Here is a 26350-nt window from a genome sequence, read left to right as displayed (position 1 = left end):
ACGTCATCACATAGCTCGGCACATTCCTTTCAGATGGCGCTTCAATTAATTAAAAATCCTTTTAAACATCAACTCTAAATGGATTAGTCATTCGACTTACCGTGACTGGCTCTTTAAGTACATACGAATATAATTAAATGTATATTAATGCAAACATGTTGATTGCATATTCTGGTGTGAGTCAGTGGCTCCCAGGATGCTTAAAACAAACTAACAAACTTATAATCATTAAAGTTTCTTCACACTGCAGTACCTCCACCTACCAGACGGGGGCAGCACTCGCGTCAACGTGTCCCGTTCACCCCGGCTCGAACCCCGCCCTCCCTCCCCCGAGGCAGGAAGTTGAGCAATGAATCGCAGTCACGTGACCCCATTTGAATTTTTTAAACATTTTTATTAGATAAAACAAAGTTTTAAAACAGTTTCTCACAATTCAAATGAGGAAGTACAACAACGAGAAGAGAACACCGGGTAAAAATAAAGACAATAACTACATGCAGGTAAATTCAACTCAGTTGATATCAAATTAAACATAATGCTATTATCATTTGAACACAGAGCCAAACGTCTGCCGCCATGATACGAGCTCTCTCTCTCTCTCTCTTTCAATAAAATATATTCAGTGGAACAACTTATTTTTCTTCTTTTTTTTAAAGCAAGCAGTTTTCTAAATCACCAGAAACACGAACACAACATGATCAATACCGTTCAAAAAAAATGTCTTTACATTTAAAAAAGAATAACAAGTACAAATTGGCATCACCCTTTAAAACAGAGCATGTTGAATATCCAGCCATAATCAATAGTTTCATAGCACGATGGATATCTATTGTTCTCAAAAAGACGCCGAGGCGGTGGAGCAGGAGGCGGCGAGGAGTCGCGTTACAAAAGACGGTTTTATTCTTTTTATTCACTTCACACAAACTCACATTTTCTCTTTGTGGAATAATTTTTTTTACAAAGCTGTGGAGTGAAATCCAGTAAATGTAATAGAATAGAAATCCTGATACTTTGGATTCATTTCATTTTCTTCCAATATTACAATCGACGGATTAAAAAAACACTCGGGATTTCAGGTAATGCCGCCGGGCGCCAACGCCGCCGCCGCTTCTGTGCACCGACCGCCATCTTGAAGTCATTGAAATTTAAAAAATATATACACACTTGTCTTTTTTTTTTGTATTCTTGTTTTTTTTAGGGACCAAACAAATAACGTCAAGACTAACTGAAAACAAGTCAAAGAGATCCAGAACCGGCACGGCGAGGCGTAGACGGCGTCGGGTGAACGCCGCGGGATCCTGCGTGACCCCCTGACCTCAGAGGAAGTGTTTCCGGCCTCTTGGGGAAGCACCTGCACTACTTCCTCTTCCGGTTCCTCTCCGTCGGCTCTGGCTGGACGTGGACAAAAAAGCTGCAGCGCGAAGCGACGACGAGCGCGAGATGAGAACGAGGGGGGGGGGGGGGGAGGGGCTAATAACTGGCAAAAGCTCAAGCTTTTCATTTTTTTCTTCTTCCTCCAGTTCCCCCGGTGACCCCGGAGGCCTGAGTGAGCGGAGACAACTAAAGTTTTTGTTCCAGAGTTCTGTCCCTTTTCTTTCTTTTTTCGTCGTTTGTAAATGGCGCCGTCTTCGGCCCGCCGCTCGCCGCCCGCCGCTACTCGGCCTTGTGGCAGTAAATGTCCTTCAGCGCCTTCAGCTCCTCGATCAGCGTCTTGTTCTGGTTCTCCAGCACGGCCACGCGGTTCTCCAGACACTTCACGTACTCCTTCTTTTTCCTGCGGCACTCGCGAGCGGCCTCCCTGGAGAAAAGAGAAGAGGAAGAGGAGGAGGAGGAGATATGTTTGAGTCGCTTGTTAAAAATGGGAAAAAATTCATTATTTTGGAGGATTTTAAAGTATTTCTGTACTCGTTTGAAGGATTTTTCGTTCAAATCGAGTGATCACTGCAGCGTTAACCCCTCTGTGACCCCTCTGTGACCCCTTTGTGACCTCTTTGTGACCCCTCTGTGACCCCTTTGTGACCCCATTTTAAAAATCATTTAAAATAAATAAATACAAACTTGAGTATTTCTAGCTTTCATCCCAAAATTGAGATGTGGATACGCTCTTCCCTGGAGACTCAAACATTAAAAAAGGCTGTGAGCTGTACAATAGAGAACAGATCACTCTCTAGTTATACTTTGTTTTCTTTGTGTTTTTTAGTTTCATCCGTCTCTTTTTTGTTGTTCACCCTGTTTTAAACTTCTGGCACTAAATAAAATGACCATTACCTAAAAATCTGCACATGCAACATCTGTGACGGTCTAATCGATGCTAACTTTAACTTTTTATTTATTAAGCATGTGTAGTTCTTTGGTCTTTGTTTTTTTACTCGTGGTTTTTTTTGTATTTTGTTCTATTTTAATGTTTTTTACTATCTGGACCTTGAGTCCGTAATAAAAGTGATTGAAAAAAAGAAAAAAGGTGTATATATAAAAAAGGCCATCAGCGCCCTGAGTAGCGATGACATCATCATTCTTCGGCGCTCGCCGCCCCCCCGCCGCCGTACCTGTTCTTCATGAGGCGGACCTCCCTCTTGCGGGTGACTTCTCCGGTGTGCTGCTGCGGCGGGTTCTGCATGGACGCCGGGGACGCCGCCATCACGATGCTGTGGGCCAGGCCCGAGCTGGGCGAACGCAGCTGGTAGGTGGGTATGTCTCCTGTGGCAGCTGGATGGTGGGAGGAGGAAGAGGAAGAAGAGGAGGAGAAGCTTTAGGAACCAAAGTTCTTTACATTTTTCCTCTTTTTTATTTTAAATAAACACAATTTGATGAATGAAATTGCATTTTTCTCAGATTTCCCTCGTTGCGTTAACAATCTACTGACACACACACAGTGAGTTTCTTCACACCTTCACTTGTTTTTAAAGAACAGGAATGTGTTTCGCCACAGGATGTTCAGCCACGAGCGCTTATCCGCTCTCCTTCCTTCCTTTTTATACGTACAATTTCCTCTGACCTCGGCGGTTCTCGTGGACAGGTGTCACCGTGTCTACCAGCACCTTGAAAAGCGCTATATTAATAAATGCATCATTATTTATTTGTATTAATGCATTCCTCTGTTCGTGGTTATTTTCAGAATAATTTTTTTTCTTTTCATTAGACGTCGTCTATAACCTGACTCAAACCGCAGTTCCTCCGATGGCCACTAGATGCTGGCTAAAAAGAAAACAATCCTATTATTAGAGACCTTTGACTCCTTTTTAAATATAAAAATTGAAGCTCCCTGTTTTAAAAGTGCTCTGGATTTGAATTCTTTCCATTCACATTAATAATAATAAATATGAACTAGTGTGTCAGTAGTTATGTTCGTCTAATAGAGAATAAAAAGTAATTTAAAGCCATTTGTTTAGGTTTTGAACGGTGTTACATTAAGAAATATGAACGCTTAACAATATGGTGTAATTAACTAATTAATGCTCATTAATTCATGCGTTATGTGCTCAGAGGTTCTTGCCGTAGGTTTCAAGAGGTCCGTCTCCGGTCGACAGCAGCTTCTCACGTCTGAAGTAACAAACAACAAGCGAGCGTCTTCCTGGATTCACCAGTTGAATCATCAACAAATCAGTTTCTCTTCTGCACTTTGTTCCTGAGAAGTTTCTATCTACTCCCACACACACACACACAGACACACACACAGACACACACACAGCGTCTCTCTCTCTCTCTGTCACTGTGATAACACAGAGAGTGACTTGCGCTGTGCTGACGTCAGTGTGTGCGTCTCACTCGCTCCATTTGCATTCCCCCCCTCCCCCCCCCACCCTGGCCTCTGTTCCAGGAAACTGGAGTGACGTCAAACCGACAACTATCTCACCACCCCCCCCCCATACACACACACTCCCCCGCTGCCGTTCTGCCTGACAGCAGAGAGCAGGCTGTGTGTGTGTGTGTGTGTGTGTGTGTGTGTAACAGCGAGATAGACTAACAGGAACATAGTTGGACTTGAACCGAAACTTTTCAGTTGTTGTTGTTGTTGTTGTTGTTTGGGGTGGTGAAAGAGGCTCGGTTCGGTTCCCCCACGCAGGAAGTAAAAGTGATTCGTGGGTCGTAAACATGTCTCCACTCTCCCAGTTGTTAAAATCCAAGTTGTCCTCTTACGGTCTAAAACAACCGGTTTCAAATACCACCGAAGAAGAAGCACGTGTGATATTTCAGCTTTTTTGCAGGTGGCTGTAACCTGAGAGGCTCGCCCTGATCTCCGTGCACAAGTATCTCAAGAGTGAAAGAAGAGTCATGTGTGCACAACACACACACACAGAGAGAGAGAGAGAGAGAACATGAAAAGGAGAATAAAGTCTGTACCTGACTCCGTCTCATCCCCAGTTACGGCCATCTCTCGTTTCCAATAATCCACGGCAGCCAAACACACACAACTCTTCTCCTCCTCGCTCCGCCAGAGCTTCTCTTTCTCCTCCTCCTCTCTCTCTCTCTCTCTCTCCCCCCTCTGTTTTTCTGTTCTTCCCTCTGAGCTCTCTCCGAGTCGGAGTGGTCACCCGTCACCTCCGCAGCCCGATGACAATTACAGGCATTGACATCACAATGACGTCACCGCTGCCCCGCTGAAGTCAGTAAAACACCCTGGATTACAGTTCCTCCTCCTCCCCCACCGCACAGTGTGAGCTGGGAAGGCAGGAGGGAGGAGGGAGGGAGGAGGGGAGGGCTTGTATTTTTAGCACCAGTGACGCAACCAGAGAGGCGCTCCACCAACAAGAGGATATTGTGTCCCAAGTGGCCGCCAAGAGAACTGTTGGGAGTCTTTCTGCGTACTTAAAGACGCGGGGGGGTGGGGGGTTGGGGGGGGTGTATTGACTCACCTGTACGTTATGCGTATCCCATGCACAGGATCAATGTGTTATATTCCCAAACTGGTCTTGGAATAGCAGAACTTTAGGCTTAAGTCCAATGGGTCCAACCACCTTCACGGTGTGGTGTCGTTATTCTTTCACATGAATGAAACCCCCCCAAAAAAGGTGAATTCAGTGTATGAAATAAGCCGTGGAGGAACTTCAGAACCAGAGAGGCTTCCCTCGGGTCTGAGCGGTTTCAGAAGTGCTCGTCATCCAATCGCTGAAGAATACGATCCAAATGTTCCACGTTGTTCTTCAAGTGCTTGCGTTCTTAAAGTATTTTAGAGGTAAATTAAGCACCAATGAGGTGAAAATCTCAGACATAGAGTCTGACCTTCATATACTTCCCATCATAATGTTCTAAGCCCTTTTACAGGTTCTGTAAGTATTCGTCCGTCAACAACTTGAAACGCTCCGCATCTCGATGAATCATCGGCTTCCCGCCGGCGGACGTCAACGCGGCTCACGCGCTGTCAAACCGACGAGGAAAGCCGTGAAAACAAAACGCCGGACGCTCCTTTCTTCAACGGATCTCACCGCGAAAAGCTTCACCCGCTGGTCCGCCTGGTTTCTCAGGTAGACCGACTTCCTCCGTGCCAGGACCTTTCTCCCGTTTACGTTGCCACCCCCTTCTGCCAGTCAGGAGGATCGGGGCGTGCACCAAGCAACAAAAGAGACTCTCAAGATCGGACAAGCCCATTTCACAGCTGATCGGCAAACAAAAATAAGAGAGAGAGAGAGAGAAGAAAACCTGGGCGATATCTGCCTCTCACTTTCACGTAGAAATGGCAGAGCGAGGATTTAACGTGGACCCAGAAACGCTCGTCTGCTCGGTCAGTCTGGAGGAGAAACTCCACAGCCGCCCTCGGTGCGCTCAGACCGACCAGGCGAGAACCACCACGCCAGTCAAGGAGGAGGGACCCCCGGATGATCGCCCCCGTGCCGGACCCGGAGATCACCGCGAGCAACATCTCCAGCCTCGCCGGGACTCCCCGACGCCTGAAGAACACACATTCGTCGGCCTCGCCAAGAAGCTTCCGGAGAACCTTTCCAGCCGCGCCCGTCAGGAATGCGCCCGCGATCTCCATCCCGTGGACTCGGCGGCGGCGGAGAGAGCCGAGAGGCAGCGGGAGCTGGAGGCGAGTCGCCGAACCATCCGGCGGCGAATCCAGAGCAGAGAGGAGGGCGTGAGGGTTCTTCAGCTGGAGGCGGAGTCTCTCGCCGGCTCCGCCGACAGAGCGGTGGACGACAGCGAGGAGATCTTCGCGGGGCTGATCGGTGCGATCGAGAGGCGGAGCCGCAAGGCGACGTCGCAGATCCGGTCTCGGCAGAAGACGGAGGTGAGCCGGGTCGCGGAGCTCCGGGACGAGCTGGAGGAGGAGATCGCCGATCTGAGAAGGACCGACGCCGAGCTGCTGCGGCTCTCACGCGCGGCGGACGGGAAGCCTTCCCTCGCCCGCCTCGCCGACCCGCCCAACTCCTACACCCGCCCCCTTCCGTACGTGGAAGACGTGACGGCGGCCGTGTCGGCGGTGAGTGATAAACTTCACCGGGTTCTGCAAGAGGAATGGCCAAAGGCCTCGGAGGCGTTGTCGTTGTCGCCGGATCCCACCACCAGAGCTGAACTCCTGCGGTATTCGCGCGACCTCACGCTGGACCCGAACACGGTGCACACGCACGTGCTGCTGTCCGAGGGGAACCGGAAGGCGACGCTGGTGAAGAAGACTCAACTTTACCATCGGCACCCGGACAGATTTGTGGAAAGGTGGCAGGTCCTGAGCAAGGAGGGCCTGACCGGGCGCTGCTACTGGGAGATGAGGAGGAGCGGCGTGGAGGTCTTCATCGCGGTCGCCTACAAGGACATCAGCAGGTCGGGCGCCTTCGACGCGTGCGTGTTTGGCAACAACGGCCGGTCTTGGGGATTAGCTTCTTACAAAAACGGTTATCAATTCAAACACGGCAACGTCAGGACTCCCGTCTCCGGTCCTCGGTCCTCGGTCGTCGGAGTGTACCTGGATCACGGAGCAGGTGTTCTGTCCTTCTACAGCGTCTCTGACACCATGACTCTCCTCCACAGAGTCCAGACCACATTCACTCAGCCTCTCTACGCCGGATTCTGGCTTCCGAGTACTAAAGGAGACACTGTTGAGTTGTGCACCACCCTTCAAAACCACGGATAGCTCCCCTCCAGATCCATCTTCAAGGGAGACTTCACCGACGGTCCATTTGTCCGTGTTTTTACCAAGTTTTTGGAAAGTGGAGACTGCCGGCGCTCCATTGCCTCATGCATTTGACCAATCACGTACACTCACGCCACTCATAGTGCCTCTTGTGCTGGGAGAGTACCGACTCTCAAATGCAGAGGGGAAACGTCACATAACACAATAACGTGTGTGTGTGTGTGTGTGGGGGGGTCTTAGAAGTACAAACATGTTCCTCCAGTTGGAAAATGCCTAATATGGCGATGTGAGGAAAGGGATAATTGTTCCATTGTGTTTTTTCTTTATTAATTGTTTTAATTGGCTGAAACTTTAATATATGAAGGTAGTGTAATGTCTGACACTGTGTTCTTAATTTGTTCACATCTGTATTTTTATATTCCTATATCTAGTTGAATTGTGGTATTTCTTCTGCTATTCAGGGAGCCCGAATAGTACGCACTGAGACAGGTCTGTGTGTTATGTTTATGGTTTTATGGGTGACGGTGAGACGTATCCAGGACAGAAGCCATATGTCACTATAAACCCAAAAGCCTGGGATTGAAACCCGACGAAGTGATTTGAATTCTTCTTTCTTTTAGTCTCTCCTTGTAGTCTCCCCCATAATCACCGTCAATTAGCCCCCCTGTTAGACGGCCGCCGCCTCCCCTCTGATGCTCCGTGAGTCACCGGTCTGTCAGCACTGTTACCCTTTCTTTCTGTGGTCAATTAAATCTTAGAATATTGAAATAAAAACAGTTTTAAAGAACCAAGAGTTTCATTTAAGAGTTTTTCAGGTCAAATGAAGACGTCTGGCATTTATTAATACCCGATGATGGGTCCTCGTGAACGTTTATCCTTTGTCATGTTGACATCCCTCATGGTATTGACACTAGTATGTAGTTTATCATCCTTGGGTTAACTCTTCATGGTTGTAGGCGAGTCTTGTACATTTTATTTTCTCACAATCCCTCAATGTCTTAATCTCATGGTTTCTACTGAAGCCCTTTGATTTACAGAGTCATCTTAGCCTCAACCGTGTCACTCTTGAGATGGACGTTATTCCTCATGCTAAAAAAGGACCTGGAAAGCATCCCGCTTTCTATTAGTCTTTCTTGCTACGCGTGATGTTTCTAAGTCCTTCACCCACCCACCACCCCCTCACCTTGGACGATCACCTGTCCCCCCTGGATGTAGAACTGCTGCTGGCCGTCTCCGGGCTGAGCGGCACACTGCAGGATCGTGGCTCCGTTCTGCTGGCCGTGAGCGCTGGCCACCATCACGCTCTGTCCCCCCGAAAAGGCTTCCCCCCCGGCACTGGTCAGCTGCACGGCTCCCCCTTGAGTGATGGCAACTGTGTGGGGTCAGAGGTCAGGCGTGACTAAGGCTGAAAATGCGAGACGACTGATGGTCGGCGTAGTCGTCGACGGACGTGACGCCCTCATGGTTGAATCTTTAGTAACACAGTGGGAAACTGTGTTCTTTCCCTGTAATCGTATATGTCAGACGTAGTGAAATGGTCTGGAAGCCGTATCGTCACTCGGCTGAACATTATGTTTCTAATTTATGGAAAATGCAGCAACTTTGATCCTGTGTGTTGTTGTTACTGGGTCCTGTTGTATCTTAAGATATTTACCACATTTAACAGATATAAAACACACGGCAACCTGTCGATGTTTCACGTCTTCAATCACGCATTCTCTCTCCTGACCACCAGGGGGAGACTCCTCTGGTTGAATAGAAGTCTATGCTTCATGTGTTAACGCTGCATTCTCTCCCCTGACCACCAGGGGGCGACTCCTCTGGTTGTATAGGAGTCTATGCTTCATGTGTTAAAGCTGCATTCTCTTTCCTGACCACCAGGGGGCGACTCCTCTGGTTGTATAGAAGTCTATATAATGACTCTACTTCTCTCTTGATGTATTCTCTCAGTAAACATTGTAAACATGAGTTTATGTCTCAGTCTCTAGTTTCAAGTCTTCTTCTATACAGCATGATGTCATCATTTAGTAAATGAAGGCTTCAAACCGCCGGGTGACATCATTGGACACAATTAGATGAACACTACGTCCTAGAACAGCTGATGACACATGCTCACTGACTATATTGTCCCGAGCTGGTCTGGTAGATGGTCGGCACTGTTGCGGAGGCAGCACTGGAGACTTCTTCCTCCTCCTCCTCCTCATCATCGTCATCCTCATCTTCCTCCTCCTCGGTCCTCTCTTCGTCGATTTTAGGAACGGCCGGAGAATCCGATGAAAGCTCGTTCAGTATTTTTCTGCGGGAGAGAAAACTTTACGCTTTACAAACTGAACTGTTTATCATGATCGTTTCTTATGTTTAAAAAAATATAATTTCTTGCATCCATACTTATAGCATCCCTACAATGTTTAAAAAAATAATATTTGATAGTGATAAAAAGTAATAATGATCGTAAAGAAGAAAAAGAATCTAGAAAATAGAAAAGAGAAAGTAGCAAAATATTAAATATCTAAAAATATATATACACACATATTACAGTGGGTACGTAAAGTATTCAGACCCCTTTACATTTACTTCAAAATTAAAACAGTTAGATATTTCAGTTTTTCATAAATCTGCCAAAATTTCCAGATTTCAGTTTTTTTCTGTCAAGATGCGGTGCTGAATGAACATTAATGAGAAATAAAATGAACTTTTTTGATTTTAGGAAATGGCTGCAATGAAACAAAGAGTAAATATTTTAAAGGGGTCTGAATACTTTCCGTGCCCGCCCTGTACATTTATTATTCAAATGCATTTCATCTCTACAGGGATGAATCCCTCAGTATTGTTTAATTTCTCATTCATGTTTAATACATTCAGTCCACATTTATTTCTCAAGTATCCGCCCCCCCCCCCCCTCCCTCCTTCACTCTTCTAATGTTGACGTCTCCTCACCGATAAGACGGACGCCTGGAGAGCAGCACTCGTCTCTTCTGGGTGTCTGTGACCGACTCGTCGTCCTCCATCTCGGCCACGCTGGCAATCTGCAGCAGACAAAAACAGAATACTTTTTTTAAAAAAGCTAAAAGTAAATATGAGTAATACACAATAACATCTTAAAACGTTGTCACTGAGGAGGCGGAGCTTCCCGTACACACGGAGCTTTGTGAGAAGATCGACGTCAAAGAAGGAATTTTAATCCCGAACTGTGATTTCTTTCTGACTGCTGGCTGTGTGACATCCTCCACCGCAGCATGAATACACGGGTGTGCACGCTCGTACACACACACACACACACACAAACACGCTCGCACACACGTTTATTTTTGGAACGACAATAAACTTTGTGTCATCAGTCAGTGAGTCACACGCGGTGGTGCGTCATGGCGTTATCAACACAAAGGCTGCGGGGAGACAATGTCTGATGTCATCAGGTTAGACCGGGGCTACCTGCTCATTATGTAAGTGAAGGTTAGGCACAGATGCTTTCAGGCTATAAAGGCAGCAGTGACTTCATTCCTCAGGTTTCTGCTGCTTCGCGGACCATAAAAAAAAAACTTAAATACAGCGAATATATATTTCTCTTAATTAGGGCTGCAACTACGAATCGATAAAATCGATAAAAATCGATTATTAAAATAGTTGGTAACCAATTTCATTCTCGATTCGTTGTGTCGCGCGATTATTACGGCGCTCAATAAGTCACGGAGTATAAACAAAGTTGAGTTGAGAGCAAAGCCGCGCAGGAGAAACCAGAGCGGAGCGGAGGGAGAGGACTGAACGCTGCGTTGTGAGAGCCAATCAGCGCTGAGCTGCTCCTCTGTTGATGAATCTAATTGGCTGCTGCTGCTCACGTGGCGCTGGATGCGGAAGTCATTCACGTCCTCGGAGACATTCACGGAGCCAAGTGCGCCTACGGGTGACGTTATGACCCCAGACACCAGGGCGCTACGACGTGTGTGGCATTTCCACAAGAAGTATAAGGTAGAAAAGTGGTTATTTATTCCGTGGCGGATGGCTGAAAATATTTTTCCACGGAGAAAGGCAACAGAGATAAGCCACGCCCCCTCACCATATGAGGCGTTTAACCCATAAATAGCCAACTCAGGAGAGTAAAGCTGTCAGTCTGTGACAGGTTCATCCACATGACCAATGAGCAGGTTCATCCACACGACCAATGAACAGGTTCATCTACATGACCAATGAACAGGTTCATCCACACGACCAATGAACAGGTTCATCCACACGACCAATGAACAGGTTCATCCACATGACCAATGAACAGGTTCATCCACACGACCAATGAACAGGTTCATCCACACGACCAATGAACAAGATCCTTGAGAAAGTGGTCGCAAATCAGTTGTGCGACTTTCTACATCATAATAGTTTATTTGAGAAATTTCAATCAGGATTTAGAAAACACCACAGCACCGAGACGGCACTGGTGAAAATTACAAATGACCTCTTAATGGCAGCAGATAAAGGACTCCTCTCTGTCCTGGTCTTGTTAGACCTTAGTGCTGCATTCGACACCATTGACCATGACATCCTGTTACAGAGACTGGAGCAGCCGATTGGCATTTCAGGCACGGCACTAATTTGGTTTAAATCCTATTTATCAGATCGATCTCAATTTGTATTTGTAAACGATGACGCCTCGATAACCACCAACGTTAATCACGGAGTTCCACAAGGTTCTGTGCTTGGACCAATTTTATTTACCTTATACATGCTTCCTTTGGGCAATATTATCAGGAAACACACCATAAACTTTCATTGTTATGCAGATGATACACAACTATATTTATCGATAAAACCAGAGGAGAGCAACCAACTCGGTAAAATTCAAGCATGTCTTAAAGACATAAAAACATGGATGACCTGCAACTTCTTGATGTTAAACTCAGACAAAACCGAAGTAATTTTAATCGGCCCTGAGCACCTCAGAGATCAATTATCTAGTGATGTGGTTTCTGTAGACGGCATTGCCCTAGCATCCAACACCACTGTAAAGAATCTTGGCGTTAGCTTTGATCGGGACTTGTCCTTTAACTCCCACGTAAAGCAAATCTCAAGGACTGCATTCTTTCATCTACGTAATATTTCAAAAATCAGGCACATCTTGTCTCAAAAAGATGCAGAAAAATTGGTTCACACGTTCGTTACTTCGAGACTGGATTACTGCAACTCCTTATTATCAGGCTGCTCTAATAAATCTCTGAGGTCCCTCCAGTTGATCCAGAATGCTGCAGCTCGTGTTCTCACTAAAACTAAGAAAAGAGATCACATCACTCCTGCACTAGCTGCTCTGCACTGGCTCCCAGTAAAATCAAGAATCACTTTTTAAATTCTTCTCTTAACGTACAAAGCCTTGATTGGTGATGCACCATCATATCTTAAGGAGCTTGCAGTACCATATTGCCCCACTAGAGAGCTACGCTCACTAAATGCGGGACTACTTGTAGTTCCTAGAGTCTTAAAAAGTAGAATGGGAGCCAGAGCCTTTAGTTATCAAGCTCCTCTTTTATGGAACCAGCTTCCAATTTCAGTCCGGGAGGCAGACACAGTCACCTCGTTTAAGAGTAGACTTAAGACCTTCCTCTTTGACAGAGCTTATAGTTAGGGCTGAATCAGGTTCACCTGGTCCAGCCCCTTGATATGCTGCTATAGGCTTATAGCTGCCGGGGACGTTAGGATGCACTGAGTACCTATCTCCTCTTTTTTCTCTCCTTAAGGATGAATTTTCATCTCTCAATCACACGTTACTAACTCTGCTTTCTCCCCGGAGTCCTTTTGACTTCACGTCTCATGGGGTCATCGGACCCTATGAGACGACATAGATCCTATCTGCCTGATGGATCATCGAGGTCTGGGTCGTGGAATTCCTGCTCCTGACTACGCCTACTGTCCTGTTGAGACTCCGCCCACTGTTGAGACTCCGCCAACTCCTCCTCCCCACCGCCATCTGCCTGATGGATCGTGGAGGTCTCCATCGTGGAATATGCCTACTATGAACTATTCATACACTGTCATATTCATTGAATGTATTTTAACTCTAAATCTGTCCTTCTGTACACATTACATCTATTGCATCTGTCCATCCTGGAGAGGGATCCTCCTCTGTTGCTCTCCTGAAGGTTTCTTCCCTTTTTTTCCCCCTGAAGGGTTATTTGGGAGTTTTTCCTGGTCCGATGTGAGGTTTTTGGGCAGGGATGTCTATGTGTACAGATTGTAAAGCACTCCGAGACAAATTTGTAATTTGTGAAATTGGGCTATACAAATAAACTGAATTGAACAGGTTCATCCACACGACCAATGAACAGGTTCATCCTCATTACCAATGAACAGGTTCATCCACATGACCAATGAACAGGTTCATCCACATGACCAATGAACAGGTTCATCCTCATGACCAATGAACAGGTTCATCCTCATGACCAATGAACAGGTTCATCCACACGACCAATGAACAGGTTCATCCTCATTACCAATGAACAGGTTCATCTACATGACCAATGAACAGGTTCATCCACATGACCAATGAATAGGGTTCATCCTCATGACCAATGAACAGGTTCATCCACATGACCAATGAACAGGTTCATCCACACGACCAATGAACAGGTTCATCCTCATGACCAATGAACAGGTTCATCCACACGACCAATGAACAGGTTCATCTACACGACCAATGAACAGGTTCATCCACACGACCAATGAACAGGTTCATCCACACGACCAATGAACAGGTTCATCTACACGACCAATGAACAGGTTCATCCACACGACCAATGAACAGGTTCATCCACACGACCAATGAACAGGTTCATCCACACGACCAATGAACAGGTTCATCCACACGACCAATGAACAGGTTCATCTACACGACCAATGAACAGGTTCATCCTCATTACCAATGAACAGGTTCATCCACATGACCAATGAACAGGTTCATCCACATGACCAATGAACAGGTTCATCCTCATGACCAATGAACAGGTTCATCCACATGACCAATGAACAGGTTCATCCTCATGACCAATGAACAGGTTCATCCTCATGACCAATGAACAGGGTTCATCCACACGACCAATGAACAGGTTCATCCACATGACCAGTGAACAGGTTCATCCACATGACCAATGAACAGTTTCATCCACATGACCAATGAACAGGTTCATCCTCATGACCAATGAACAGGTTCATCCACATGACCAATGAACAGGTTCATCCACATGACCAGTGAACAGGGTTCATCCACATGGTGACCAGTGGATCTTCAGGACCTTTCCATGACTTTAAACCAAATTTCCATGATGAAACATTGAGTGAAAACTCTGTGTATACATGACAAAGTGAGAAGATGTAGTATTTAAACTAAACTAACAATGAGAATTCCAAAGCATACCGTATATATTCCGTGTAAATTAACATTTGAATTTAACACATTTGCATTACTTTTCTAAACATGTTGGGATTTTATTTGTTTCAATTACTTTTCTAGGCCTGCTAATAGCCATTTAAAAATTCCATGACTTTTCCAGGTTTTCCATGACCGTACGAACCCTGTTTTGAATAAAGGGTTGAAAATTACAGTGTTTATGGTTTTTTATCCGATTAATCGAAAAAATAATCAACAGATTAATCAATTATCAAAATAGACGTTAGCTGCAGCCCTACTCTCAATGAACTGGCTCGGGCAAAAACAACAATAGCGACACGTCATATTTACTGCTGTGAAGAACAGCATGCTGTGACCTATTTCGGCGTAAAGACACTTTAAGTAACCGGTTTGCAACTCTCGAGCTGCACAATATGAACATTAAGAATATAAGAACGTATGCCGCGACAAGTTTATCTGATCAAATGTGGTGGGTGCAGAGTGGGGGAGGCAAGGGGATGAGGGGGGGGAGCAATGTTTAATCTCCCATTTACAAACAGATTTCTTATCTCTTTAAAAGGTGCCAAAAGTACTGGAACAACAAACACACACACACACACACACACACACACAAACACACACACTGTATCCGACCTCCCGCCCAGACGCAACAACAACGCCTCCCGAATGTGAAGGTTATGATGAGACTGCACTGCTCTCATCAAACCTGTGCAGAGGGTCTGCAGAGAGCCCCCACATGGTTTTCAGAGGACCTCCATGGGGCCTCCATGGGGTCTCCAGAGGACCTCCATGGGGTCTCCAGAGGACCTCCATGGGGTCTCCAGAGGGCCGGCTGAATCCTCGTTCAGTGCCCACACTGACGTCGGTTTTCTTCTTTTCTTTTTTTGAAAGTTTGACTGAAGTCACCAAAATGAGGACTTGAGACTTGCTCCGGCAGAAGAAAGACTCGACTTGGACTCGACTTCAATTACTTAAGACGTGACTTCAGACTCGCTCCGACCAAACCGACTTGAACCGAGTAACTTCAGAGACTCGTCTTAGATTTCGATACGACGGATTTGACTTGTAATGACGTGAAAAACGACTTGGACTCGTCCTTAATGACTCGAGACTCAACTTCAGGTTTATATAATAAAAGATTCCGACTTGTTCGTGTCTTGTATGACTTGAGAATCGATTCGGACACCGACGGATTTTTAAAAACACCAGAACTCGCCGTCACTGACATTTCGTTCTCGGCTCTATAAAACGAGCTCTCACCTGCATCGTCTGGACGTGCGGCGCCTGTATGACGGAGGTCTGGGGGGCCTGGATGACCCCTCGGACCTGCACCGTCCGACCGTCTAACAGCTGGACGACCGTCACCCCGGGGGACTCCGCCGACGCCTGCGTGGCGCAAAAAAAAAAGAGAGAAGGGACTAAACACCGCGTGTCATGACGTCTCTCTGCGCGTCGCCGTGCCGAACAACCGCGCGCCGCCGGGCCGCCAACGTTTCAGGTGGCGGAACACGTCATGACAGGCGAGTGTGTACCGGACTGTCTTCGCTCCGGCTCTCCTCTCCGTCCGACACCGAGCCGTTTAAACTGCCGTCCGGCCGAGGCGAGAGCGAGGTATCCATAGCCGGGCCACCTACAGACGGACAGACACACAGTGTTACGGCTCGCCCCTCCGGCACCACGATCAGAGGTCGAGACCGGTGTCTTTTCACGTGGTGCCGAAGACCCGTTACCGTGCTTCTTCTTTTGTTGTTGTTGGTTAAACGAGATCTCAGCCGCCACTGAGAAGGAGAAGTTTTTTTCCCCCGCATTAAAACTAAAGCCCGGTAAAAAGATCAGATTGTAGATCTCCGTCTGAAGATCTGCGCCGACGGTGATCGTTTAATCCGGCTGGGGATAAATATGTATTGCGTAACGTGCATTGCTCACTGTGCGCGGCGGCAGCAGCAGCCACCCGGTGGGGCTGGCAGCCTGAGCTCCGCGGGCACCGTTTCACACTTGTTACAAACTCCGGCGAAATAGATTAAAAATAACACGAGAGTGGGAAATAAGTCGGGTAAAACAATAATTCTTTTAGAAGTATTTTTAAGACGCACTTCGCGAACCGGTTCGAGCGAGAGACGATGCACGACGGGGGGTCATTGAATTTGAAGGCTGAGGCTCAGTTGCAGGCTGACGTCAGCAGCCAGCGTCACATCATAGTTCAGAGTCCACATACTGGACCCCCCCTCCTCTCCTCTCCCCCCACCACCACCAGCCCTCCCATGAGGGACCCTCATGCCCAACTACAGTGGCCCTGTTTGATAAAGATTAGTTGCAAGCTTTGAGACATCAGATTAGGAAGTGGTCTCACAGCTGCATTTTTTTTCTGTCCGAGCAGAGCACAATGTACACACTAATTTCAATTGTCTCTGAAGAAACCTCAATTCCCACTTCGAATTGTTTGAACAGAATCAATATCTAAATGCGACTTCCCTTTTAATATTTTTTTTTTTTGCCAGTCAAAATAAAATAAAGCTGTGTTATAACTCCCGCCCAATATGTTTGCATATGAATACTTTTCATTTGAAACGCTGTATTATTTTATCAGCGTAATCTGGAATTAAAAAACTCATATTTCGGCTCGATTGACAAAATAAAATGAAGCGTTGATATTTCTTCGATTATGGATTCTTTTATTTTGAAGGGACACCTTTTCCATACAAACTTCCGACGCTCGTGACTACCGTTTAACTTTACGCAGCTCCGTAAACTTAAACAAAACAAAAACACCCCAAAAAAGGAACTACTGCTACCGGAGACTGCCGACAACTTTTTATATATTTATTTATTTTTTGCTCCATGTTTATGGGCTAATTCGCCGGCCTGTTTTTTTTTTTTTAAGCGACACGTTTTAATGAACGGTTGTTCACCGCGGACGTGTGCTTTGCACGCGGCCCCCTCCCGACCGGGCGCCGGGCGAAAGTGCGACAGCTTTGCAGCGACTTACCGGAGTTTTACGTAGGCTGACTCGTGACTAATTACAGCATTGGGTTGGACGGCCTCGCGCCTTCGCTCACGTAGTTTCACGTAGTTTCGCGTCAGCGCTGACGATGCAGTGCCGAAAATGTCGACCGGGTGGGTCCCTTTAGCGTCAAAGAGTGCGCATGTGGCGCGAGATGGTTCCGTCCCCCCTCCACCTACTTCCGCGTTCGCCTAATGTGCGGGATAAAAACGAACTGCGTTCGAAATATTTTAAATACGTTTTAAATTAGTATTTAAAATGATGTGTGGGAAAAAAAATATATCAGTAAATTGAAATTGATTGTTTTATAAAATATTTATATATTATATTAAGTGCGCAAGTGGAGCGAGATGGTTCCCTCCCGCCTCCACCTACTTCCGTGTTCGCTTAACGCGCGGGATCAAAACGAACAGCGTACGAAATATTCTAAATGGACATTACATGAGTGTTTAAATGCTGTGTGGGACAAAAATATATCAGTAAATTGAAATGGATTGTTTTATATAATATTTATATATTATATGAATTCATATATGTGTTATTTCTCTGTTTTAGACCAAACCTGATCGAGCAGTCCGCCTTAAATCAAGTTTACCTCAACTGCACAGGTGAGTTTATCAGGAAGATTTAATATAGATATGAATCTTACATAAAATTACCTTAAATACATGGCCTTACAACGTGTTTATCATTTTAATGGCACATCATTGTAATACTCAAATCGTAATTTAAACAACAAAACGTGATTCAAGTTAGCAATAATATGACTTAGACAATATATGTATTTAAAGTAAGTAATTTCCAGATCAACTTTAGATATTTTTCATGGTTTCTAAGATGAGTCGCATCTTTACAGACCAGAGTAATGTTGCCATCTACTGGCTGACACACGTCTCTTAAAACTAAATTCAACCCAACATTAAAGCTGTACAACCTTTTTATTGTAAGCACAGAAACAATCAGAACAAGTCCAACTCTATAGCAGCAGTAACCAAAAAAGTAATGCAAATATAATAACCAACACTGGAGCTCTACATATAAATGTATTTATAAAAGCGTATACATATATGTGCTGCCTACATAAACATGAAGGTACCATCTGGAACCAAAAATGGTTCTTCAGAGTGACGCCATAGAAGAACCATTTTTGGTTCCACAAAGAACTTTTCAAACCAGGGTTCTTTAAGGAACCATTTCTATGAAGAGTTCTTCAAAGAACCTTGAATGGTATCTCAAGGAACCTTCAACAAATGGTTCTTTAACCCTTGTGTTGCCTTCGGGTCAATTTGACCCGATTCAATGTTTCACCCTCCTGTCGCCTTCGGGTCAATATGACCCGATTCAATGTTTAACCCTCCTGTTACCTTTATATTTACTAACATATTTTACCCTTGAGGTCAATATGACCCCAGCTATTAAAATCTCCAGAAAATTATTAGAATTAATATTGTTTTCCAAGTTTAAGTGTGAGGTACTTTATGTTTGTTTGTTGACTCCCGAAAGAACACCGACATTAAACATTGAATCGGGTCAAATTGACCCGAAGGCGACAGGAGGGTTAAATATTGAATCGGGTCAAAATGACCCGAAGGCAACACAAGGGTTAAGGCAACATTTCTGGTTCCACAAAGAACCTTTCAAACCAGGATTATTTAAAGAACCATTTCCTTAAATAGTTCCACAGATAACCTTTCAAACCACGGTTCTCCAAAGAACCATTTCCTCAGAGTTCTTATAAAGGTGAAGAGAATATAAAGGTGTCCCAAAGAACCTTTAACAAATGGTTCTTTAAAGGCACCATTTATGGTTCCAAATAGAACCTTTCAAACCAGGGTTCTTTAAAGAACCATTTCCTTAAATACTTCTTCAAAGAACCTAGAACGGTGCCTCAACGAACCTTCGAATGGTTCTTCAGTAATTGATGGTTCTACGTAGAACCACAAAGCCTTTTAAAGAATCATTGAAGAAGCATTATTTTTCTGTGTGGACGACTGGATTATAAATCAGTACATGTAAACCTTACAATAACCACACAGTATCAGGACTATGACACTTTTTCCCCTTAATTAAACAACCATTCCAAAGCGTGATGCATGTTTCTTTGTGCTCCCCGCGTGTCGGGTCACATGTGAAGAAGGGGTGATCCGTGGAATCGGTTCTGCTGACTTGCTTTATTTAGATCTGAGCCGCCATCTGTCCCCCGCATGCCAGGAGAGGTCGTGGCGCTCAGACCCGCTGGACGAGCTCCGCCCTTCATCTGCCCCGGCGTGACGGGGGAGGAGCCTGATTGAGCAAAACGTGAGAGGTGTGTGTTTGTGTGTGTGTGTGTGTGTGTTTATGTCTACAGTGCACGAAACTGTAATATGGTTGCATTCTGTATTCTTTTGACATTGTAAATGCACGTCTCGAAGTTTTGGAGGCAAAATGTTCCTTATTTTTTTATATTTATTTACAATGTAATAATTTTTCAAAAATAGTCGTGTAATTTTCCATAAATATTTAAGTGTTCCCGTCACTTATACTGCTGTATTTTCTGCATTATTTGTGAATATTTAATTTAGTATTGCATATATATGAGACACAGACACATATATACAGGACTGTCTCAGAAAATTAGAATATTGTGATGAAGTTCTTTATTTTCTGTAATGCAATTAAAAAAACAAATGTCATGCATTCTGGATTCATTACAAATCAACTGAAATATTGCAAGACTTTTATTCTTTTAATATTGCTGATTATGGCTTACAGCTTAAGAAAACTCTAAAATCCTATCTCATAAAATTTTAATATTTCCTCAGACCAAGTTAAAAAAAAGATTTATAACAGCTGAGTGTTTGTCAAGGCTCAGGAAAGCCTTGCAGGTGTTTCGAGTTAATTAGACAATTCAAGTGATTTGTTTAATACCCTACTAGTATACTTTTTCATGATATTCTAATATTTAGAGATAGGATATTTGAGTTTTCTTAAACTGTAAGCCATAATCAGCTATATTAAAAGAATAAAAGGCTTGCAATATTTCAGTTGATTTGTAATGAATCCAGAATGCATGACATTTTTGTTTTTTTAATTGCATTACAGAAAATAAAGAACTTCATCACAATATTCTAATTTTCTGACAGTCCTGTATATGTGTAATATATATTTATGTCTATATATATATATATATATTTTAAATATTTGTAAAAATGTGTTTATGCTGAATATGTGTTCATCTATATATATAAAAATAAATATATATAGTTTAAATATTTATAAAAATGTGTATATACTGTATATGTGTGTGTTTATATATATATATATATATTAAATATTTATAAAAATGTGTATATGCTGTATATGTGTGTGTATGTATAAATAAATAAATATATTTTAAATATTTATGAAAATGTGTATATACTGTATATGTGTGTGTTTATATATATATATATTTTAAATATTTATAAAAATGTGTATATGCTGAATATGTGTGTGTATGTATATATATATAAATAAATATATTTTAAATATTTATGAAAATGTGTATATACTGTATATGTGTGTGTTTATATATATATATATATATATACACATACATACACACACACACAGGTATTCTGGCCTCACTGCTTACCCTCTGGCTCCTCCTCCTCCTCCTCCTCCTCCTCCTCCTGTTCTGCGGGTCGGTGGATGGAGGCTCCAGATGGTCGAGTAGTCCAACAGCAGAAGGCCCTCTGGGGGGTCGTGGGGGGGGGTCACGAAGGCCTGACAGCAGGGGGCCATGTGACCTGGGCCAGACACTAAACGAGCCCGGGATGAACGCGTACACACGGCGTGCTGCTAATTACCATCAAACACACATTCGGGGCGTCTGTTCGAGACCTTTTGCAGATTAACTGACCTCATTTGTTAAATTTACAATCCTTCCTGCCGATAACGTTTTCCCTGGAGGTCAAGCCCCGCCCCCTGACACTCCCAAAAAAGCATAATTGAAGTCCCCGTGCTATTTAAAATGTCCCTGAGGATCAGGGTTTAATATAATAAAGTATCATTAGTTTGAGTTGTGAAAGATGTGGCTGTCTGTTATAGAAATGATCCATCAGGATTTTTTAATTACTAGTTTTATTGGGGGGAAATATTACAAATAATAATAAAAATAATGATCATAATAACAATAAATATGAACAATAATTATTTTTATTATTATTATTAAAAGTAATAATAATAATAATGTTGGTGAAAATTGTATTGATAATAATAATTATTATTTAAAAAAATTAAATACACGCTTAATATCTAAACTGTTCATAATTGATCAAATAAGTGGTTCTAAATTAAATAAGTGGCCTCTTTGAGGTTTAAACCCCGGTGAAAGGAGTAATGTCCGCTGTTCACCACTAGAGGGCGCCACTGATTTAAACATGTCACGTCATCGGTTACTTCAAACACTCTGATCAATAAGAATTTAGAAATTAGTTTTTTATTTTTTGATATTAACATTTTTTTTAAATGATCATTTAATAAAAATTATGTATTTTAAATACAATAAAAATATAAAATAGATGATCAAGCAATTTTTTTTTCTTTTCCATAAATTTGTTATATATTTTTTTATAAATGTATTTTATGTTGCTCTTTGGAGTAGGATTGTAATTAATTGTGCCTCCAAGGGCCTCGAGTTGTATGAAAGTGTCTTTGGGGAAATGAAAAGTCTCCCTGGACACCAGTCCAATTAAATCAATCACTGGACGGGGTCCTTTTGACCTTTGACCTTGCTACTTCTCTTTACAACGTAAACAAACTCAAACCTGAAGCTTATTCATTCATGGACCAGTGCTCCTCCTCTCCTGCAGGAGAACCCCCATGAAGCGGTGCTCCTCATGCAGGAGAACCCCCATAAACCAGAGCTCCTCCTACAGGAGAACCACCATGAACCAGTGCTCCTCCTGCAGGAGAACCCCCATGAACCAGTGCTCCTCCTACAGGAGAACCCCCATGAACCAGTGCTCCTCCTACAGGAGAACCACCATGAACCAGTGCTCCTCCTGCAGGAGAACCACCATGAACCAGTGCTCCTCCTACAGGAGAACCACCATGAACCAGTGCTCCTCCTGCAGGAGAACCACCATGAACCAGTGCTCCTCCTGCAGGAGAACCCCCATGAACCAGTGCTCCTCATGCAGGAGAACCACCATGAACCAGTGCTCCTCCTACAGGAGAACCCCCATGAACCAGTGCTCCTCATGCAGGAGAACCCCCATGAACCAGTGCTCCTCCTACAGGAGAACCACCATGAACCAGTGCTCCTCCTGCAGGAGAACCCCCATGAACCAGTGCTCCTCCTGCAGGAGAACCCCCATAAACCAGTGCTCCTCATGCAGGAGAACCACCATGAACCAGTGCTCCTCATGCAGGAGAACCCCCATGAACCAGTGCTCCTCCTGCAGGAGAACCCCCATAAACCAGTGCTCCTCATGCAGGAGAACCACCATGAACCAGTGCTCCTCCTGCAGGAGAACCCCCATGAACCAGTGCTCCTCATGCAGGAGAACCCCCATAAACCAGTGCTCCTCCTGCAGGAGAACCCCCATGAACCAGTGCTCCTCCTCTCGTGCACTGAGGCCTTTTAATGCGCTGACAGCCTGCGAGGCTCCAGCTGTGCTGAGGAGTTAAAATAGCCTCACACAGCTGCACACGGCACTAAACCAACACACACTCTCACCACACACTTTAAACCCAGTTGCTCAAACCTTGTGTTGCAGCCCTTTAATTAATAACACAAAGGGTTTTAATGAAAGTTTGAACAAACCTCGTGCATGTGGTCTACTGGCTCAGGATGTTTCTTACAGTGGACGTGGAGTCCTAAAGGTGGTCCGGTCCGGGTCCGGCTCTTGGGTCCAGGACTTCATATTCTTGTGAGGACAAGTCTGAGAAGGAGCTGCAACCCGCGTTGCGTTCAAGAACCGCATTGGTTTTAATACCGTTGCCTCCCTGCGCGCCAAACATTACCCGTTGTGACCCCAGCGGGTGGCGGGGAGGGAGGGGGTGGGAGCTGGTGGGGGGGGGGGGGGGGGGACCGCAACTGTAGCCCTCCCAGCTCCTCTGCTGCCTTCACGTACCGCTCGTAAACTCCAATCTCAAGTTGTTAAAAGTTAGAAGAAATGCAGAATTCTGAAGTATTTATAGAAAATGTCCATTACTTTATATCCTGTTGATCCAGGCTTCATAATAATAATAATAAAAGTTATCCATTGTATTTGTAAAGCTCTTTAAAATGTATTCGCTCAAAGTCACGAAACATTGTAAAAACAGAAGCAGTAAAACAATATGAACAAAGAAAATAAATGCCAATCTTAAATTATATTATATATATAAAAAATAATAACATATACATTTATATATATATTGACCTCCACATGTTGTTATTTCTTCAAATAAATGTACCATACTTTGGTGTTTCATTATAATATATATGGATTATAATGAAATATATTATATATTATATATATATTATATATATATATATTGACCTATAAATGTTGTTTTTTCTTCAAAGAAATGTACCATACTTTGGTGTTTCATTATAATATACACACATATATATATTTAAATAAATAAAAATAAAAATAATATATATATATATATATTTATTGACCTACAAATGTTGTTATTTCTTCAAATAAATGTACCATACTTTGGTGTTTCTTTATAATATATATATATATATGTATGATAATGAAATATAGTATATATATTATACACATTTATATATATTTAATTAAATAAAATAATTAAATAAAAAATAATATATATATATATTGACCTACAAATGTTATTATTTCTTCAAATAAATGTACCATACTTTGGTATTTCATTATAATATATTAATTTATTTATAATATATCGCTTTCACCTCATCATACTGACAGTTTGCTCATATTTGAAACAATTTAGGACTCTTCTTGCTCAAGTTGTTCGTTGAAATCCAACATTCCCAAATGCACCTGAACGCAACATGTGACCGACGGTGCATTCGCTCAGCGTAGAGAGAGAGGGACTCCGATCGGGAGAGGAAAGAAGAGAGAGAGAGAGAGAGAGAGAGGCTAAACAGGTGGTCTGAAAACACACAGAAAACAATGTTGTGCGGCGGGGGGAAGCGGAAAGACCTCTAGTCCTCTCTTTTTTACCAAAGGAATAACCCGGGACCGCCGCGGAGGAGCCGAACCAACGGACAAACCCATGCTCCTCTCCTCCTCCCCTCCTCCTCCCCCTCGTCCACCGCCGCCTCCTCGTCTCTGTTTTTTCACTCCGAATCCGGGGCCGAGATCTCGGACACGGGAGCCATGAAAGTCACGGTGTGTTTCGGCCGGACCCGGGTGGTGGTGCCGTGCGGGGACGGACACATGAAGGTGCACAGCCTCATCCAGCAGGCTGTCATGAGGTACAAGAAGGCCATTGCCAAGGTGAGCGGCCAACGGCTACTTTTGGGTTTGTTTGCGTGTGTTGTCTTTGCGGCTTTTTGTGTTCCTGGAAACAACGTTACGACGTCCCCTTGGAGGAGGAGGAGGAGGAGGAGGAGGAGAGAGAGAGAGAGTGTGTGTGTCTGTGTGTGTGGGGGTGTGTGTGGGGGGGGGGGGGCTCTGCGAGTGCGCACTCAATATGGCGCTAACTTGGAATGAAACGCAAAGAAGAGGGAATCCGTTTTTCTGACGTCTTGCGCGCGCGCTGCGCAGCTAGCCGTTAGTTCAGCTCGCGAGCGGCACGCTTTGTGCGCGCAGTGTGTTTTATTCTAATTTAAAAAAATGTTTTGGTTGTGTAAAGAAAGCCGCACCGCCATTGTGGTCCTTGTGTTTTTGTAGATAAAAAAATAAAAACTTCCTCTGGGATTCGAACCGTGAACAACAGAGCGGTGAAGTCCGCTTAAAGAAGCGCAACGCGGGACAAAAGTGCACCAAACACCGGCGGTGGAAGCCTTCCTTCCACCCGGTTGTGAGACCTCGGTTGATAGCTGCCTCTCTGGAAGTTGCCGGTAGAGATTAGCCGACTAGCAAATTAGCCAGCGGGGCTGCACAAGTAGGACTGAGGCGTTCAGGCTCCGGAGCAGAGCAACAGGAAAGAAGGAGAACAAAAAGTCCCACCGCCAGCTTCTTTACAGTGTGTCTTACCCCCAAAGCGTGCCCCCTTTGTTCTGTCATGAACCGTGTAAGTAAAGACACACATTATGAGAGTTCAAGGATGCTTTGAATGCAAGTGGAGGAAGAGCAACAACCTTTGTTCATTTATTTATTTAACGTATATATGTATATTACAAAAAAAGTGATGTTGCATTTAGGCCCAAAATGCATCGTTTTCAGAGTAGAAGCTGCCTGCAGTGGGCTGTCTGAGCAGGCAACAGGCCCTGCAGGGGGGGGGGGGGGGTGTAACTCTAGTGCCGTGCTCCAGCTGACTGGTGGAGGCATGGAGCTGACACTAATAAAAGTCAAACGTAAGAAAACTTTTAGGGGGGGGGGGCAGCAGCAGCAGATAACTCTTAGGACCCCCCAGCTCCTCTGGCTGGATCACATGATATCAGACTCCAGTGTGATCTTTTGAGGTTTACATTTTTGTTTCTAGGGGGGGGGGGGGGTAGTTTTGGTTTTGTTTGCGCAGCCTTTCGTTTAGGGTTACACATGTACGCCTCCATGAATAATGAACTCTCTCTTCCCGTTCCTGCGCTGACTTCCACCCGGCGGCGACCTAGAAGTCGTCTGTGTCCCTCGTCTCCCGGTGAATAATTCAACGCGAGCCGACGGGAAGAGCTGCCAAAACCCGTCTGAGGGACGGACGGAGCTCTCCTCTCGATATGCAAATCAGGATTTAAAAATATTCAACTTTTAGTTTGTGTATCTCAATATCACATCCGTTCATTTCCGGAAAC

At 44.4% G+C, this 26350-nt stretch overlaps 2 protein-coding genes and 1 long non-coding RNA gene across 7 annotated transcripts in view; 2 read left to right on the top strand and 1 right to left on the bottom strand.

Annotated features, from left to right (window-relative positions):
* Nucleotides 1-373: 373 nt before the first annotated feature.
* LOC130198063 (cAMP-responsive element modulator-like) lies at nt 374-17535 on the bottom strand. 5 transcript variants are annotated; one of them, XM_056421118.1, is made up of 8 exons: nt 17440-17535; nt 15986-16083; nt 15714-15839; nt 10004-10092; nt 9187-9362; nt 8250-8438; nt 2547-2706; nt 374-1798 (listed from the first exon to the last, which is right to left on the bottom strand). In XM_056421118.1, the coding sequence occupies exons 2-8, from the start codon at nt 16070-16072 to the stop codon at nt 1654-1656; spliced, it is 972 nt and encodes a 323-aa protein (XP_056277093.1). In that variant the 5' UTR covers nt 16073-16083; nt 17440-17535; the 3' UTR covers nt 374-1653. The 5 variants fall into 5 exon arrangements, with proteins under 5 accessions (XP_056277093.1, XP_056277094.1, XP_056277095.1 ...); XM_056421119.1 differs by lacking the exon at nt 15986-16083 and having other exon boundaries at nt 17440-17531; XM_056421120.1 differs by lacking the exons at nt 15714-15839; nt 15986-16083 and having other exon boundaries at nt 17440-17530.
* LOC130198065 (uncharacterized) lies at nt 17484-20687 on the top strand. The gene is made up of 3 exons (XR_008832559.1): nt 17484-17567; nt 18010-18062; nt 19634-20687. It is a non-coding gene; the product is annotated as an uncharacterized LOC130198065 (long non-coding RNA).
* A 3851-nt stretch (nt 20688-24538) lies between these two features.
* The window catches only part of LOC130198373 (partitioning defective 3 homolog), a 174476-nt gene continuing 172664 nt past the window's right edge, over nt 24539-26350 (top strand). Inside the window, exon 1 of the mRNA XM_056421526.1 lies at nt 24539-24896. Within this exon, the coding sequence (XP_056277501.1) occupies nt 24777-24896 (120 nt within the window). The 5' untranslated portion in view covers nt 24539-24776. The remainder of the gene's footprint in view (nt 24897-26350) is intronic.

This window comes from Pseudoliparis swirei, chromosome 8 (assembly GCF_029220125.1).
Source record: "Pseudoliparis swirei isolate HS2019 ecotype Mariana Trench chromosome 8, NWPU_hadal_v1, whole genome shotgun sequence".
NCBI classification, from domain to species: domain Eukaryota; kingdom Metazoa; phylum Chordata; class Actinopteri; order Perciformes; family Liparidae; genus Pseudoliparis; species Pseudoliparis swirei.
This window is presented reverse-complemented; position numbering and strand designations above follow the sequence as displayed.